Source organism: Phaseolus vulgaris, chromosome 8 (assembly GCF_000499845.2).
Source record: "Phaseolus vulgaris cultivar G19833 chromosome 8, P. vulgaris v2.0, whole genome shotgun sequence".
Classification (NCBI taxonomy): Eukaryota; Viridiplantae; Streptophyta; class Magnoliopsida; order Fabales; family Fabaceae; genus Phaseolus; species Phaseolus vulgaris.
In genome coordinates, this window is record NC_023752.2 from 19254157 (window position 1) to 19273530 (window position 19374).

Here is a 19374-nt window from a genome sequence, read left to right on the forward strand (position 1 = left end):
TCTTTTCACTTATTAATCAATAAAAAAATAAATTTATTATTTAAATATTTTTGCTAGGATTTTTTATTTGCAAAAAATATAATGTTTAATATATAGGTAGATAATTTTACAATTATTATCAATAATTTTTGGAAACAAAATCTTACAAGAAAATTCTCATAGTAGAACACTAGAAGAAAAAATGGTTTTAAAAACTAATTTGTTAGTCTTTGAGATAAAATTAGTCACTAATTGAATTACAGGCTAACTTAGGAACTAGCTTAAACCTTGGTACCTAATGTTAGATAACCGTTTATAAACTTTTATAATTTTTTATTAATAATATAAATTATTTTAGATACCAATAGTTTTTTAGTTTATAAAATAATATCTAACTTAATCAATCGCATTTATTTTTAAATTAGTTGATATTTAATGTGTAACACCCCAAAAATACATCTAGCTATTACAATACAAGTTTTACATATTTCTATACAAGCTTAGAGTTTTTCAAAACATTCCTAATATATTATTAGAGCTTATAGAAATAGAAATATTTACAATATAAGTTTCAAAACAACACCCTAAAGCTCTTTAGACCCTCTGACACCTGTATGATCATATGCTTGTGTATGTAGTAGGGTCATCGCAGTTCAAACACAATAAGAAAAAGCAAGGGTGAGCTAATTAAAAAAAAGAATCCATAACATATCTAATTCATGCAAAAAGAATCAATCAAACTAGTCATTTATAAACATTTCTTTAAATGTTGTCATATAAAATTTCAATCACAATCATTGTATTTCATTTCAATCCCACTGATAACACATGAATCCACTGTCTTTCAAAAGACTCATTAAGTATGCCCCTATCAGAGACTAACACCTGATCCAAAGATTACTAGCGAATCCAAGAGAAAGGATTAGGGTAAGTTCAAACATCCAATACAGAGTGTCTACAGCGGGACTCGGTGTGTATAAACTCTCTCAGCTTCTCACCCACTTGATATCTTAGTCTATATGACTTAGATCATCAGTGAAGCTAGATGATCTTTGTTAAACATAGGCTTTTCATACTTAATGTCATCAAACAACAACTCATACATTATCCCAAATGTATGACATCAATTTCATACAATTTTTATCATTCATATATGATACAGATCATTCAATAACATAACATTTAAAAATTCATAACATTTAAGAACCTTTCCAACATCAAAACAATATTTAACTTCCAAAATTATCAAAATCTAATATTTATACATGTTCACACAACATAAAGTCAAACATTTTTATGATAGAACATCCCTGCAAGAAAAATTGAAACTTGGGACCACGTCCCCTCCACATTCAGATCTTTTAGCCTAAGGTACTATTGAAAGTTAAAGTTAGCTTCCTTTACCTTAATTTCTTGCTTTTTAAGAAACCTTTAGAATTTTATCCTCCTAGTTTGGATAAGCTTCAAGATTTAAATGCCTAATGCAAGTTATCCAAACAAAACATAAATTCAGTATATAGTAGAATAAGTTGAGAGGATTACTCTTCTCAACTGAACCCATCAAGATTGATGACTAAATCCTAAGGAAAACAGAGAATAAAAGATCTTTAGAAAAAAAATGAACTTACTCTGTTTAAAAATATGATCGGGTAGAAGTGTTCCTTAACTTCTCAGCTACAACGTGGTGCAGTCAGATTCTAAAATAGATGAAGATTGGGAGAGGAAATTAAGAGAGAAGTGAGAGAAGAAAATATGGAGAGAGAAAATAAAACCGTGGGGGGAAGGGGGGGGGTTGTGGCTTTTAAAAAATTAACGCTGTTACATTATCTCCAACTACACAAATATCCTTCCTCGAAAATGAACTTACCAATAAAGAGATTAGGGTATGATGCTCATATCTCCTCTTCAATTTCCCAAGTGGAATCTCCAGATATGAGATCCCACAATAGTTTCACCATGGGAATACTTCCACGGAGTTGTTTCACCTGTGAATCTTAAATTCTGACTGGCCTCACTTCAAATGATAGATTTTCTTTCACCTGAATGGAATCAAACTCTAGAATGTAGTTGGGATCATGTATGTACTTTCCTAGTTGGGATACATGAAAAATATTGTGAATGTTAGCTAAAGGAGGAGGAAAAGCAATTTCATAAGCCACAAGGCCTATTATCCTGAGATTTTGATAAGGTCCTATGAACTTTGGAGTCAATTTCTTGGATTTGATTGCTCTTCCTACACCAGTGAATGGTGTAAGTCTAAAAAAGACATGCTCACCCGCAGAAAATTCTAAAGGTTTTCTTCTTTGATCTGCATAAGATTTTTTCCTGCTGGGAGATGTTTTCAATATTTTCTCAATCATTTTGACTTTCTCATTGGTTTGTTGTATTAATTCTAGTCCTAGTAACACACTCTTACCATCCTGAAAGCAGCACAAAGGTGTCCTGCACTTTCGTCCATACAATGCCTCGAAAGGAGTCATTCCTAAGCTAGCTTGGTAACTATTATTGTAAGTGAACTTTACCAAAGGTAGAATTTCATCCCAACTGGCCAAATGATCTAACACACAAGTCCTAAGTAAATCCTCTAAAGACTGGATAGTTCTCTCTAGTTGTCCATCAATCTGAGGATGGTATGCTGAACTAAGTCTGAGTTTAGTCCCCAAAGCTTCTTGAAGTGTTTGCCAAAATCTGGAGGTGAATTTGAGATCTCTATTTGATATCATGTTGGAGGGTACACTATGCAATCTGACTATTTCATCTATGTAAATCTGGGTCAACTTCTGCATAAAGATTCTCAAATCTATAGGTAGGAAATGTGCCTTCTTTGTCAACATGTCCATTATGATCCAAACAGAGTCTAACTGAGTGGGTAACAAAATCCATTGGATAATGTCGCACTTCCACACTGGAATGTCTAACTGAGTTAACATGCCTCCAAGTGTTGATGTTCAATCTTTGATTTCTGACAAGTCAAGCAAACAACTACAAACTTGGCTACATCTTTCTTCATGCCATGCCACCAATAAAACTTCTTGAGATCTTGATACATCTTTTTCATTCCTGGATGTAAATTGAGTTTGCTTTTATGACCTTTAGTAACATTGTTTGCTCTAGTTCATTATCCTCTGGTATGCATGTTATATTTTTGAATCTCAAAATACCATCCGCTCCTAAAGAGAAGTCTTTAGCTTTGTCAGTATTTAATAAGCCCATGATGTTCTTCAATTTTGAATCTTCCAACTGCTTCTCCTTCACCTTCTCCAGAAATTCATTAGTTATAACAAATGTATTACAACTAATGCAATTTGAAGACATGGAAACCTCCAAATTCATACTCTTGAAATAATCGACGATATTTGTATCTTTTTACGACTCAACGCATCCCCAACAACATTTTCCTTCCCAGGATGGTATATCAACTGGAAATCATAGTCTTTCAAAAATTCAATCCACCTCCTCTGTCTCATATTAAGCTCTTTATGATCAAACAAATACTTCAAGATTTTATGATCACTGAACACATTAAAACTAACTTCATAAAGAAAATGTCTCCATATTTTAAAGCAAAGACAATTGCTGCCAATTCTAGATCACGAGGTGGATAATTTCTTTCATGCACCTTTAACTGACGAGAAGCGTAGGCAACAACTTTCTTATTCTGCATCAGAACACAACCCAATCCCTGATAGGAACACTACAAAAAAACTTGTATAATGCGGCGGTTTTAATATGGCGGTTATTAATAACCGCCACCATCTGCCGTATAATACGACATTTTAGTAACCGCCACAATGATCCTTTAGAATATGGCATTTTTAACCGCCATAATTATCCTCCAAAATAAAATTCCCGCTTTTGCTTTCCCTCCTATACCATTCCTCTTTATTTTCATTTAAAAAAAAAATTAAAAATTTGTTAAAACTTAATTTTGTTTTTGACCAGCCTTTGACCAGCCTTGTCTCCCACTCTTTGGACCAACCTTGTCTCCCACTTTGGAAACCAACTTCTTCTCCCTCGTGTCTTCAAGAAACCAGCAGCATTTTGTCTTCCTCTTCTTTGGAAACCAACATTGTCTCCCACTTTGGAAACCGTCTTGTAGTGTCTTCATGAAACCTTCACCTTCTGTTCTCCTTCTCCGCTAATGCAACCTTCACGACCCACGAAACCCTCAGGCGAGCTTCACGAAACCCTGAGTCCGCCATTGCCGCTCCGCTCAAGGTTGTTCCTCTGACCTTCAAGAAACCCTGAGTCCGCCATTGTCGCCTTCGCGCCAGGTTTTTCAGGTCTGTGCTCACGAAACCCTAAACCTCTGTCTTGGGAGTGTATTTTTTGAAATTGTTATAGGTTAAAATCGTTAGCAGATTTGGGATTTGTTGGTGGAAGGAATGCTCATTATCTCTCAATGAGATCTTTTTCTTCTTTAGAAACCAATAACTTCGTTGGTTTGGATTTTGTGGTTCTGTTCAGCACAAGGATCTCTTAATTTACTTTGAGAGTTTCCATATCACTCATTTGAGAGTTAAACAGAGCAGGTGCTGGCTGAAGGTGCTGCTCCAAGGGTGATCGGGTTTGCTAGGTGGCTTCCAGGTAACTCTGATGCCAGACTTGGAGGTAGAAGCCGATTGGAGGTGTAAAAGGAAGGTTTGAAGTTGGTTGATGTTAGACAAAGAATGCTGGTGAGGTTTGTGCAGGTCAAGGTAGAGTGGCGGTAGCAGCATTTGGTTGATGTTAGACAAAGAATGCTGGTGTGGTTTGTGTAGGTCAAGGTAGAGTGGCGGTAGCAGCATTTGCAAGAAGCTTTAATTATGAGGTTTTGTGTGTGGAGCAGAGCAAGTGGTATGCACAATCACCTTGGGAGCTACATGGAGAAAGGATCTTGAATTTGGTTGCCGAAATTCTGTTTTAATCATTCAATTTGTTGGTGTGTATACGTTGGAATGTAGAAGTACACAAATCAAATTGTGGTCTGCTGCTGGAATGTAGAATATAGAAGAATGGAAACAGAATGGAAGTATGGTTGAAAGAATGGTAGCAAGGGTGTAGAGCGTTTGTGTTGGGTATGCAGATGAAATAAGGAATGGAACATTGTTAATGAACCCTGCAGGTGGCCATGTAAGGTATATTGGATGTCAACAACCGTTGCTGGTTCATGCAGGGTCATGGAAGATGAAGAATGTGAAGTCACTACATATCAGTAAACTAGAGTGTGGAAGGGAGGTTCAGCTTTGGATTCAAATTCTTAGACGTTGCCACCATCATTTTTATTATACTTGGTTTTACTGCACAAGTAACATAATGAGTGCTGAATTGTGGTATTGAGGGGACCTTAAACAATAGTTTCTTTAGACCATATGTGTAGGTTATTGGGTTGGTAATGATCGGGGTAAAAGGAAGAGGCCCGTAATATTCCTGTGGAAGAATCAATCAGTTTTATGCTTTGATAAAAGTATATGCCCATCAAATGCTCCATCAAATAAATTTATGAATAAACTAGATGTAAACAACTTGGAAGCAATGACTTTTTTTCTGTGCATGTGATAAGTTGCTTCACGAGAATTTGCTTAAACAGTGACAGTGATCCATTGGTTTTTTTGTGTTGGGTTTGGTCCCAAAGCAGTATAGGAACATGAAGGGAACATGAATGTGAGTTATGGATTATTGATTGGATCCTTTAAGATAGAATTTGGGTGAAGAAAAGCTAAGAAAGTGGGAAAATACCAAGGTTGCTGCTAAAATTATGCAGAAAAAACCTGCACACAACGTTTTTGACAGCAGGCACAGGGTGATTGTGTGCTAGCACTTTTATTTCCCTGATCAAGGCTTTTCCTGTAAAAACCAGCATGCTCAAAAGATTATGACCACAAAAAAGAGAATAAACTTCCCATAAGTGTAGCTAGATATAACCACTAGTGATACTACTCCTGCCACCAACCCTTACCAAACTTACTCAACATTTCCACATAAGGATTAATCATCCACCAAGGGGAGAAATCTGCCAACAGAGAAGTCCAATGCTTAAAAAAGCAGCTGAAAACAAAAAACCACCCCATTAAGTACTAGTTATTACACTTGCTTCCTATTGTTTGAGCCTGAGCCGTAAGACAACACCTCCCATTTATCCAATGCCCCTCATAACCATCTGCACACCTCCAGGCCCTCCCACAACAGAAACCATTATAGCATTTGCTGTCTGCCATGCATAAGACCGGAAAAAAACTTACCAGGGCCCAGAGAAAAAACCCCTACCTGCAGATCCTCTTTGCCATTCACTACTTAAAAACCACACCCTTGCTGCCTGTTGTAGCTTTAAGGAAGCAAAGAAACATCATCAAAAAAACTACTACCGTACCACCAAGAAAGCGAAATCTCAACCCCAGCTGTTTCAAATTATTCATAGCAGAAATTGTAGAGGCAGAATAGAAATTATTCATAGTATTTTATTTGGATCAATTGACACCATTGAACTCTATAAAATGAATTATCTCAACTTGTTCTTGTATGTCTGCATTGTTTAAAAATTATATCTTAAAGGTTATTTTTATGTATTTTCCAATGTGTAACGTGTTATTTTTTTTTTGTTTTCTTGCAGGTCTATTTTATTTCTTACACCATACTGTTCCCGGATAATATTGCAAATTCAGGTTCAACCCCAGGAATTTATTACAGGTTTAGCCATTTATTTTTATTCTACTTAAGCATGAGTCGATTTTTATATGAATGGTTAACTACAAAAAGCAAGGGTTCATGTCTTACTTCAACTTTTATTATATATTAGCCTTTACAGACTTAGTTTCATTAATTTGAAGATGACCTGCACGTACTTAAATTTTGATTGCATTGTGTTAGCTTATAGAATGATAATGGTTATTTATAATGGTTATTTGATAATGATTATTTATAGAATGATTAAGAAATTCATAGAGACAACAATTGATCCAAACCAACTTGCAAATTGGTTTGGATCTAACTTTATATTCAACCATCCAGATCTGTTTTGAAGCGTATAGATTGGTTGTATAATTAAAATTTTGTTTGTGTGACCCATAAAATTTACCAAAAGCTAGTTTGGTAAATGTAGGTTCTGATTAACTATTTTATGTAGTTAACACATTTATGTAAGTAATTTTTTGTTATGGTGTTTTGTTTTGTAGTCATGCCAATTGATAAAAGTTGGATTTCTAAACCACGAAACACCATTGAATATGCAAATGGTTTGAATGAATTTTTGGAATTTGCATTTGGACATGCTAATGGTCTTGTCATAAAGTGTCCGTGTTCAAAGTGTGGTTTCAATAAGTGGCAAACAAGGGATGTAGTTCAAGAACACTTAACATGTAGCAGTTTTCCTCAAAACTACCAAACTTGGTATATGCACGGTGAAGGACTAAGTGGAAATGAGTCTGTGGTTGTTCCAAGTGCGCATGTCATTGAAGATGTCATAGAATCTCATAATCCAATGGAAGACATGTTGAACGATGCATTTGGGTTTGTGGGGCACCACGATGATCACATTGATGAGGGTACTCAAGATGATGGTGTACAAGATGATATGTTGCATGGTGAAGGAAATACAAACTTTGATGCGTTGTTGAAGGACAATAATGAACCACTATATGAAGGTTGTACCAAGTATTCAAAGTTATCATTCATGTTGAAGTTGTATCATATAAAATGCATGTGTAGAATGAGTGATAAAGCAATGACCATGATTCTAAACTTGCTAAAGGACGCATTTGAACATGCTAAGTTTCCTAACTCATTTTATGAGGCCAAGAATGTGATTAACAAACTTGGTCTTAATTATGTCAAAATACCAACTTGTCCAAAAGATTGCATGCTATATTGGGGTGAAGAGAATGAAAGCTTAGAAGAATGTAAACGGTGCAAAATGTCTAAGTGGAAAGATAAAGATAAGAAACAATATGCAAAGATCTTGCGTTACTTTCCATTGAAGTCAAGATTGCAACGATTGTTTATGAGTTCTAAGACAACTGAATCTATGACATGGCATGCATCAGAGGATAACCAGGATGGGTTGATGAGGCATCCTAGAGATTCCGAGGCTTGGAAAGCATTTGATGTATTACATCCAGAATTTGCAAATGATCCTCGAAATGTACGACTGGGCTTAGCTAGTGATGGCTTCAACCCTTTCGGAACCATGAGTACAAGCTATAGTATATGGCCAGTAGTCCTCATCCCATACAATCGTCCTCCTTGGGAGTGTATGAAGCAAACCTCTTTTATCCTATCCATGATAATTCCTGGAAAACAAATGACAGGAAACGACATTGATGTATACTTACAACCACTCATAAAAGAATTAAAGGAGCTCTGGTTCGATGGAGTGCAAACTTTTGATTATTCGAAAAAAGAAATGTTTACATTGCGAGCGGCTTTGTTGTGGACAATTAGTGACTTCCCTGGCCTAGGCAATTTATCTGGATGGAACACGCACACTGGTCTTGCTTGCCCAACTTGTAACTTTGACACTGAGTCTTCTTTGTTGTATAGGGGCAAATACAGCTTTATGGGACACCGTCGATTTTTACATAAAGAACATAGATTCAGATTGAGTCGTTCTCTTTTTGACGGAAGAACTGAACTAAGGGAAGCACCAGAACATTTGTCAGGGTCAGACATATTTAAACAAGTTGAGGGTATCAATGTTACATTTGGAAAACCATTAGAACCTACGGATACAAGTAAAAGGGGTCGGGGAAAGAATGTTCTTGAAGTTGTTGGAGCAAAACAATGGAAAAAGAGAAGTATATTTTTTGATCTTCCTTATTGGGAGACGAACTTGTTACACCATTGTCTAGATGTCATGCATATTGAAAAAAATGTTTGTGACAATGTTTTGTATACATTACTCAATGACCCTAAGAAATCAAAAGATAATTTAAAAGCCCGAAAGGTACTTAAAGAAATGGGTATAAGGAATGAACTTTGGCCAGATGAAAGAGGAAGATTTCGGCCAAGTGTGTTTTCATTGTCAAAACCAAAGAAAAAAACGTTTTTACAAACACTGAAAGATGTGAAAATGCCAGATGGATACTCGAGTAATATTTCAAGGTGTATTGATTTGAAAGCTGGAAAGATTTTTGGCCTTAAGAGTCATGATTGTCATATTCTTATGGAACATTTACTACCCATTGCCATACGTAATGTTTTACCAAACAATGTGACTGCAGTGATAGTAGAACTATGATCATTTTTTCGACAATTATGTGGCAAAAGTTTAAGCCAAACCGAACTTGATAAACTTCAGTCCCGCATCATTGAAACTCTTTGCCACATGGAAATGTTGTTCCCTCCTACCTTTTTTACAGTTATGGTGCACTTAACTTGTCACTTAGTTGGTGAGGCCAAACTTGGAGGCCCGGTTCATTATCGTTGGATGTATCCCATAGAAAGGTAAATGTTTTTGGCACACATAGATTTTGAAGTTTTTTTAAGCTTCATATTTGATTATCCTAATTGAAAAATTATTTTATAGGTATTTGGGACATTTAAAATCATATGTTCGAAACAAGGCACAACCTGAAGGTTCCATTGCCGAAGGATACCTAGCTGAAGAGGTTCTGACCTTTACCTCTGAATATATGGAAGGGGTTGAGACAAGAAGTAACAGGCCTTCACGTGTGGATGATTCTTGTAATACAAATATGCCACAATTGAGTACCATTTTCCCACCAATTGGTAGAGTAGTAAGTGCCTCTTCAACTTTTGAGTTGTCAACCATGCAAAGAACTCAAGCACATCGATATGTGTTATTTAATTGCCCTGAAGTTACCCCTTTCATTCAGTGAGTGTTAACACAACTATAAATTTAATTATATTCAAAATGTGTCCTTAATGGAATCATTAGTAACACATTGGTTATGATTATTTTCTTAGGAAATTTAAAAGTCATTTGCGAAGGAGGTTTAGAGGGAGAAGAATTTCAAATATAGAGATAGAAAGGATTGTTAATAAGGATTTCATGAATTGGTTTCCTCAAAGGGTACGTAGAAACTGTTTTTATAATTGTTTTATTAAAGTTTGTAACATATGTTCACACATTCAATCTTTATTTTTGTAGATTAATAACCCAGACATTTCAAGTACAGTGTCAAATGATCTTAAGTATCTATCTCAAGGTTCGACTCCACATGCTAGAAGATTTTCTGCCTTCAATGTAAACGGATTCAAGTTTAGGACCGAAAGTCGAGAACATGGGTTAAAAACCCAAAACAGTGGAGTTTACTTAACTTCATCAACATCATGTGTTGCAAGTATGGCTGATCAAAACATTAGGGAAGCGGATTTGGCATACTATGGAAAATTAGAAGATATAATTGAGCTTAATTACTATGGTCGTTTTAAAGTGACATTGTTCAAATGTAAATGGGCTGACACCACAAGAGATAGGGGGCTTAGAAAGGATCCGTGGGGTTTTACTTCTATTAATTTTTCAAGATTAATTCACATGGGAGATCGTGAGGAGCATGATCCATATATTGAAGCTTCACAAGCTGAAATGGTATATTATGTTAATGATGAAGTTAACAAGGATTGGAAAATTGTCGTCCACTTGAAACCACGAGACTTGTATGATATGGGAGAAGGAGATAATGAAGTTTGTGAACTGGAACCATGTCCACAACAAGATTTAAACCATTTTTTCAGCGAGTCTGAACATTTGCCATTGTTTAGGGATGATGAAGATGATGAATTATTAAACGAGGACAACAATGATCACGAACTTCATGAAAATGACTCAATGTCAGAGTAATAATAAGCTTGGTCTGTTAATAAAACTGCACATGTATGGTTATTGTTAGTTGCACATCTATTTGATTATGTACTTTGATATGCATTGTTATATCTTGTTTTTGTATTTTATTCTTTCCTTTTTATGTGCAGATATGCCTAAGCCTAAGAGGATTAAGAACTTGCTTAAGGCAATTGGTGGACATAGTTCAAACACATCTGTGAGGAACTATGTTCAACCTAATGACACGCCTCAAACTACACGTCAACAAATAACTAAATCTGGTCAACCACATATTGGATCTCCATTACCACAAGCATCTGGACATACACCACCACAAATCTCAAAATCTGCACAACCACGAGATTTACAACCTACTTTTGAATCAGCAGCGCTACCACAAACTGAGTCTACTCAACCACCAATCTCACAATCTGCACAACCTGAAGGCACATCTGAGTATGCACAACCACACACATCTGACTCTGCACTACCACATACATCTGAGTCTACACTGCCACATACATCCGAGTCTACACAACCACATACCCCTCAATCTGCACAACCGCATACATTAGAATCTGAAGCAGAAAGGGTGGCACCAAAAAAAGGCAGACATTCAAACCACTATTGGTTTGTTGATACTATAGGTAAACATATGTTAATTTTGTTGTTGTGTTTTTCTTTTTCATTTAATTACTTTCATTGCAGATACCTTAATGTATTATACTTTATAGATGAGTATGGAGTTTCTCAGAAAACGAAGCTCAAGGTTAGGGATGCTCATAATTTGCCCATTGGAACACGTGTGGTTGTCAACTATGATGATAACTTTCAACCCATTGGAGAAGCATGTGGTTTGCTTGCTGGAGTTTGTGGACAGCTAGCAGTAAATCATATATTGTTGCCTATAAGTTTTGAAAGTTGGTCATCTGTGCCTGATACTTACAAGGATACTATATGGGAGAGTGCACTGAAGGTAATTGACCCTACATTCAATAAAACATTAAATATGTACATTCTTATTTCAGTTTTTGAATATATATGTGGACTAACAATTGTATTATTTGAAGAGTCGTTTTTGCTTCATGGTAAATGAAGATCTCGCTAAGAGAGATGTTATGTTCAAAATTGGCAAATTGTGGAGGGAGTATAGATGCAAGCTCTGGAATGAATTCTATGACCCAGTGTTAAGCAGAAATGACTTGATAAAGAATGTTCCAGATGGTCTTAACATGGAGCAGTGGGCTATATTTGTGGATTATCGTCTCAAGCCTTCCACAGTGGTACATACTTTTCATTTCATATATTTCTCACTCAACTTGATTTTAAATTTGCAAAAACTGATTTCATTTTATTGTGTAGAAACTGTGTAACAGGAATAGAGAGATAAGAAAGAAACAAACTATTCCTCACACTGGTGGAGCTATGGCATTGTCAAGAAGGAGGGATAATCTGGTATATTTACATATATGTAGCTTTGTGAATTTGGCATATATTTTGATTTATAATATATTATGTATTTTTGTAATTATATTATCCTTTTTGGAATGTATAGAAAATTGAGACTGGTAGGAACATTGGCCGAGCTGAGATGTGGAAGATCACACACAAGAGGAAGAATGGCATGTATGTTAATGATGAAGCTATGGAGATTGGGGTAACTTCTAATTATATCAGTTTTGAACCTCTCATTTTCTTCTTTATGTTGAACAGAGTAATTGTTTTCTGTATATACTATTTTTGAGACATACTATTTTGGATTTGGATACTGATTTGGATATTGTTTTAGACTATTTTGGACTATTTTAGATACTGTCTTAGACTGTTTTGGGTTATTTTGGACACTGTCTTGGACTGTTTTAGGAACATATTGTCTCTACCATGGGTATATATTGTTTTGGACTGTTTTGGATTGTTTTGGATTGTTTTGGGCTATTTTGGATACTGTCTTGGACTGTTTTGGGAACATATTGTGTCTGCCATGAGTATATACTATTTTGGACTGTTTTGAGCTATTTTGGATACTGTCTTGAATTGTTTTCGATTGTTTTGGGAACACTTTGTCTCTACCATGAGTATATATTGTTTTGGACTGTTTTGAATTGTTTTAGGCTATTTTGGATACTGTCTTGAACTATTTTGGATTGTTTTGGGAACATATTGTCTCTATTATGGCTATATATTGTTTTGGACTATTTTGGACTGTTTTGAGCTATTTTGGATACTGTCTTGAATTGTTTTCGATTGTTTTGGGAACACTTTGTCTCTACCACGAGTATATATTGTCTTGAACTGTTTTGGATTGTTTTGGGAACATATTGTCTCTATCATGGATATATATTGTTTTGGACTATTTTGGATTGTTTTGGCCTATTTTGGATACTTCCTTGGACTGTTTTGGAAACATATTGTCTCTACCATGGGTATATATTGTTTTGGACTGTTTTGGATTGTTTTGGGCTATTTTGGATATTGTCTTGGACTGTTTTAGACTGTTTTGGGAACATATTGTCTCTACCATGGGTATATATTGTTTTGGACTGTTTTGGATTGTTTTGGGCTATTTTGGATACTGTCTTGGACTGTTTTGGGAAGACGAACATTAAAGTTGGTTGCTTCCATTTTTATGTAGGATAAAATTGATGAGTTAATGCTGGAAAATCCAGAAACTGCATCACATATATCTCCAAATGATCCTGTTGGTGTCATTTTTGGAAAGGAGCATCCAGGGAGGGTCAGAGGACTTTCATATGGAGCTTGTCCTACCCTTGCTTTCAAGAAATCCACAACAAGGGTAAGCAATATGAATAATGGTTCCTCTAGTGGTGGGTCTTCAACAAATGTTGAAGAAAAGGTAGAAAAGATGGCAACAGAACTTGCAGTTGTAAGGAGCCAAATGCATACTATGCTAGCCTACATTGCTTCTAGACCAGACGTGCCGGAACATTTTGCTGCAATGGCAGCAAATTTGGTACAAGCATCTATTAATGAGGTATAAATTACTATACTTAAAATTTTATTATAATATTGTTTTCATTTATTTTTTAAAAATTGTCAATTAATTTTAAACATATTTTAACTTATTCCAGGCACCGGATGTTGCTAGTGGTGCTCCATCACCAAACCAGAATATAAGATCAAGTGGAGGGAGTAAGACAAACTAGGATTGAGAATTTACTTGTAATATGTTTAGAAAATGAAACAATTTACATTTTGACAATTTAATTTACTTGTTGTTTGGATTAGTTTGACATTATCAACTTTGTTATTTCAATGAATGAATGAACTCATCTTTTGATTATTATATTTCTCAATTTTAAATATATTATGAAATTAGTTTATGTTATAACTTAATTATATATATTATGAAACATAATATCAAATTAATTAATATTATAAAATCAAATTATAAAATAGAATTAAATAAATTATTATAAATATTAAAAATAAAATTAAAGTTTAATTATAATATCAAATTAAATAATATTATGAAATCAAATTATAAAATAGAATTAAATAAATTATTATAAATATTAAAAATAAAATTAAATATTTAATATTCGAATTATTACAGTTATAAAGTGGCGGTTAAAAATGCCACTATTTACGTAAGAATTGGTTTACCCAATTTTAAAATTACGACATTTATAACTGACGTCAATTGCACGCTTAAAACCGCCACATTATACAATGCATACTATGGCATCTGCTACAACGGTTCTCATTTGACCGCCACATTAAACTTTGTGGCGGCAAGAATTCTGGCGGTACGCAATACCGCCACAGACGTATAATGCGGCGGTTAAAAACGCCAGTTTTTACGAAAATAACCGCCGCATTATACACGTTTTTTTGTAGTGGAAGTATCAAAGAAAACTTCAAAAGGTTGATATTGTCAATACAGGAGTGTTAGTCAACCTTGTTTTCAACTCTTCAAACATCTTCCTTTGTACGAGAATAGATCAAGATATCATCTATGAACACTGCCACAAACTTATCAAGAAAAGTTCTGGAGATTTGATTCATATAATCCATGAAGATAGTTGGAGCATTGGTCACACCAAATGGCATAACAAAAAATTCATAGTGACCATACCTTGATCTAAGAGCAGTCTTTTGAACATCTTTTACTTTCACTAAAATTTGGTGATAACCTATGCGCAGATCTATCTTAGAAAAGACAACTGCCCCATGCAACTGATCCATCAGATCATCAATTTTAGGAAGAGGATATTTATTCTTGATTGTTAACTTGTTTAATTGTCTATAATTTATGCATAGACGTGATGAACCATCCTTCTTCTTCACTAATAACACTAGAGCTCCCCATGGAGAAACACTATGTTAAATGAATTGTTCTCCAATAAGTCTTCTAGTTGTTTCTTCAATTAAGCTAACTTCGTTGGTGCCATTCGATATGGAGAAATTAACATTGGGTTTGCTTTAGGAATTAAGTCTATTGCAAACTCTATCTCTCTTTTAGGTGGAAGTGTAGGAATCTCATCAGGAAATACATCCATAAACTCCTGAACTACAAACATATCTTTTTGTACTTTATCAGTAACTATAGAACAAGCTAAGAGCACAAAACATTTTGCACCTTCTTATATCTCTCTCTCAAACTATTGAGTTGAGATAACCTGCATTCCCTCTAATTTAGGAAAAATTAACCTTTTCTTACCACAATCTATAATGATATGATTAACAAACAACCAATATAACCTCCAAATCCTTTAAAGGTATACAAATCATGTTGATCTTGTATCTCCGTCCATCTATAATTACTGGACACTCAACACACATGGAAGAAGTTACTATAATACATTATGTTGGTGTCGATACCACCAACTCAATTTCAAATTCTCGGACTGGCAACTTAAGTTTCTTAGCACAATCAAAAGATATAAAAGAATGGGTTGCCCCACAATCAAACAATACAAATAACTGTGTTCTAAGGATAAAACAAATACTTCTAACAAGGCTATCAAATTGTGAAGCCTCAGCTCCACTTATGCCAAAAACTCTGTCTGCTGCTCTGGGTTGCTGATTAATATTCTGCTGCACTCTAGTATTATTTGGGGTCGCAAGTCTGGCACGACAGTCTTTTGTAGCATGACCATATCTATGGCATCTATCACATATAACGTTTAACACTAGAGGAGGAAAAAAATTAACTATGTGTTCCCCACCACATCTAAAACATTGACATTTGGTAGCAATTGAGAAGTACGCTATCCACTCTTGAAGGATTGAGGTTTGGAATAAGGCTTCTTTTTATCTTCATATTTGGGTGTGCTTCTAGAAGGTCCTCCCACCATTTGTGGCCCAATAGCTCTGCTACTACTCTTCAAAATCTTCACCACCTTTGCTTTCTCCACAAGAGTAGGGAATTCTCTAATGGACATAGGAATCACCACTTCTTTAAGCTATTACTTCAAACCAAACAAAAATTTTCTATATATCTAAGCCTCAGTCATGATCCGGGTGTAGAATCTAGCTAGGTGTTTGAACCTAGTAGCATATTCAGTGACTGGAAGATTTCCTTGTTCCAGCTGGATGAATTCAATTTCTTTTGCATATCTGACACTATCAGGAAAATAATCCTCTATGAATCTTCTTTGAAACTCTCCCAAGTGACAATTTCTTCTTTGTCCTCCATCATCTGCTTCATACCTATCCACCAAAACTCAGCTTCTTCAATAAGCATATAGATGGCATAAGATAACTTTCTTTCTTCAGGGCATTAAGTAGCTTCATAGATTCTTTCTATGTCTCTCACCCACTGGTTTGCTTTATCTGGATTTACCTTCCCATTAAATTTGGGTGGATTGTGTCTAAGAAATTCCTCCAAACTAAAGATATGGGGTTGTTGATGAAGTTGAAACGCTTATGCTGCTAATCTAGCTGTTTCTAATTGATGAAGGGCAGCCTGATGATGTTGTGCCATAGTAGCACTTTGTTGTTGCAAGGCTGTTGCCATCATCTCTTTTGCCCAAGATAAGTTGGGCATATCTACTCGTGGAGGAGGAGTAGGTGGTCTATGTGCCATCTTCTAAGAACATAAAGAGTTGGGTTAGAAATTACTAAAAATTTCCAACTACATCTTTAAGACAAATTAACTTACAATAAATAATCATACAAAATAGGTACAAAACCAATCAAGACTTATGATGGAGATCAAGCTCAAGAGGACATGGAGGCCAATCAACAAGATCAAGAAGAGGTAGAGGCACAAATGGAGGACGCCCATGGAGGTCAAAGCCCACCTCAAAGGCTTACAAGAAGCATGTTCAAAGCTTTAGGAGCTAGGGGACATTTATTTTCTCTTTTTGTAATTTCTTTAGTTGAAGGTGCTTAGAGGGAAACATTAGAAACCTCTTTTGTTATAACATCTTTTAGGTTTTAGTTAGGAGCTTTAGGGGGGGAGGGTGTGTTAGTAGATAGGTGTAGAAGTAGAAAAGGAGGTGCCAAAGTGAAGGAAGAGGTCACACCTTCCTCATGCATGGTTTTAGGCGCCGGTTCTAGAATAGGTTTAGGGGGGAAATTTGAATTTGTTTAGCTTGCATTTTCAGCACCTTAGGCTATAAATAGAGGTGCTCTCTTTGTAAATTTCAGATTTGAATTGATCTAAAGAAACTATACTCAAAATTGGAGTGAGCATTGGAGAGCTTTTGAGCCTTCTTCTCTAGTCTTATCTTGAAGGATCCATGGTGTCCTCAAGTGGCGGCAACACACTCATCTAGGAGCAACCACACTTCTAGTGGCGTGATCATTCATCATTCATCCATCTTCATGAGCAATTCTCTTCTCCTTCCTTTCTTCTTTGTTAATTCCTTGTCTTAGCTTGTTTCCTTGTTGTTTTTGGTTCGGTTTTTAAGTTTTCCAGCAGCTGTTCTTATTCTTCTTTGTGTTTGGTTCGGTACTTTTCTTTTTCCAGCAAGTATTTTCAGTTCTTTGCCTTTCTTTTACATTTTGTTCGGTTCAGTTTGCTTCCCTTCCAATTCTATTCGGTGGATTTAAGTTTTACCTCTTTTTGTTGGTTCAATTTGACAATAATTGAAACTTCTATATGAGTTTGTGTTTTGGCACTACTTTTGGTGAGTTCTTGTTCATAGAACCTTGATCCATTTCTATGATAAAGTGCCTAGCTCTTAACCAACTCAAGATTATTCCTAAGAATGTCAAGAATCATTCTAATTGTGCTAGTGGAATCACATCATGTGGTATCATGAGTTTAGGTGTGTTCTTGTTTAATTGTTGAGTTGTGTAGCACTTTAATTTCAAGAGCTCTTTAATTTCTTGCAATTTAAGTTTCTGTTTTAGGCTTATTTTTTGGGTTTACTTGCTGTTTTTAATTCTTTTGCCTATCATATGTTTGAGTATTTTTCTTTTTTTTGAATCATGTCAAGTTTTGTCTTAGTCATGTTATTCCATAATTGTCATTACTTCTAGTAGTACTTTTATTGTTTTTGATTGTTTCTTGCTTTAGTGTCATATAATTTTCTGAATTGATATTGATCCTTTGTGCATTTTCTTTTTAGAATTGAGTTCATACTTGTATTCTAGACCTATACAAGTTCCAATACATCATTTTCCATTATGTCTTTGCTAGTTCATAATTCTTTTTTTTTGTTCCTATTAGGATTCCTCTATTTCTGAAAAAAAGTGCTTACTGTTTTTCCTTATTGCAATTGATTTACTCACTTTAAAATTCTGAAATTCTGGATTTTTGATATTCAAAGTGTTAGAAAAGAGTAGAAAAAAGAATCATTCAAAAATTCAAAGTACACAAAAAATGATAAATAAAATAAAAAAAGTGTACAATTCTGCCGAAAAGAATACGGTAATCTGGCAGCGATTTTAAAAAAATTATCTCAATTAATTGGCTTACTGTTTTTAATTGATTCCAGTGCCATTATTGAGTTAACATCTTGAAGTTTCTGTGGTTTAAATTTCATAATCCAGTTCTCTCTACATCATTCCAGTTAAATCAGTGAATATCAAGCACAGTTTGCATTTAAAAAAAAAAAAACTTTTCCAGTAGCTAATTTTGTTGTTTTCTTCATCTACTCTAGTGCTTTTCCTTAAGTATTCTTTTGTGTGCCTACTTTCTCATTGACTTCTTTATTTTCTTGATTGTCTTTCATTCTTTACTCTTTGAGTTTGTCTTACATATAGTTTTCCTTTTGCAATTACCTTTCCTTGCTTATACCTTTTCTTGTTTGTCTTTATTGTTTCATTGGTTTTGTGGTGGTTGTTTTTGAGATTGGTGTGCTTGCTTTGACATCTTTCATTTGAGGATTCCAAGGCCTCAAGATCAGATTGGTGCAAGGACATTATTTCTTTGAGAGTGACCTATTTTTCTGCCTCATTTCACTTCGGCATTTTTGCTTAAAACACTCACTGTTTTTGCTAATTTTTGTTTCTTAACTTGTTTGCTGTTTTTGTGTGTTTGCTGTTTTTATTTATTTCCAAAATGGCTGGATTTTCAAGTGAAGCATCATACAAGCAGAATTCTCCTTCTAAAGCTTCAATCCTTGGTGAATTACATGAAGCTCAAAGAACCATTAGACGCTTGGAGGAGAAATTGCAAAAGATGGAGGTGCAACAAGCTAGACCATCTCCTTCAATTCATG

General features: G+C 35.0%; 3 protein-coding genes across 3 annotated transcripts; all 3 read left to right on the plus strand.

Moving 5' to 3' along the window:
- The first annotated feature begins 7132 nt into the window (after window positions 1–7132).
- Window positions 7133–9190, plus strand: LOC137824703 (uncharacterized). The gene has a single exon (XM_068630374.1). It carries the CDS (start codon window positions 7133–7135, stop codon window positions 9188–9190), a length of 2058 nt encoding a protein of 685 aa, XP_068486475.1.
- Window positions 9191–10787: 1597 nt separating this feature from the next.
- On the plus strand, window positions 10788–13029 carry LOC137824705 (uncharacterized). Its single transcript, XM_068630375.1, has 8 exons — window positions 10788–10800; window positions 10888–11385; window positions 11473–11714; window positions 11809–12021; window positions 12101–12193; window positions 12294–12395; window positions 12528–12623; window positions 12850–13029. Exons 1-8 carry the CDS (start codon window positions 10788–10790, stop codon window positions 13027–13029), a joined length of 1437 nt encoding a protein of 478 aa, XP_068486476.1.
- A 152-nt stretch (window positions 13030–13181) lies between these two features.
- Window positions 13182–13930, plus strand: LOC137826919 (uncharacterized). Its single transcript, XM_068633075.1, has 2 exons — window positions 13182–13730; window positions 13828–13930. Exons 1-2 carry the CDS (start codon window positions 13389–13391, stop codon window positions 13900–13902), a joined length of 417 nt encoding a protein of 138 aa, XP_068489176.1. The 5' UTR covers window positions 13182–13388; the 3' UTR covers window positions 13903–13930.
- The last annotated feature ends 5444 nt before the right edge of the window (window positions 13931–19374 follow it).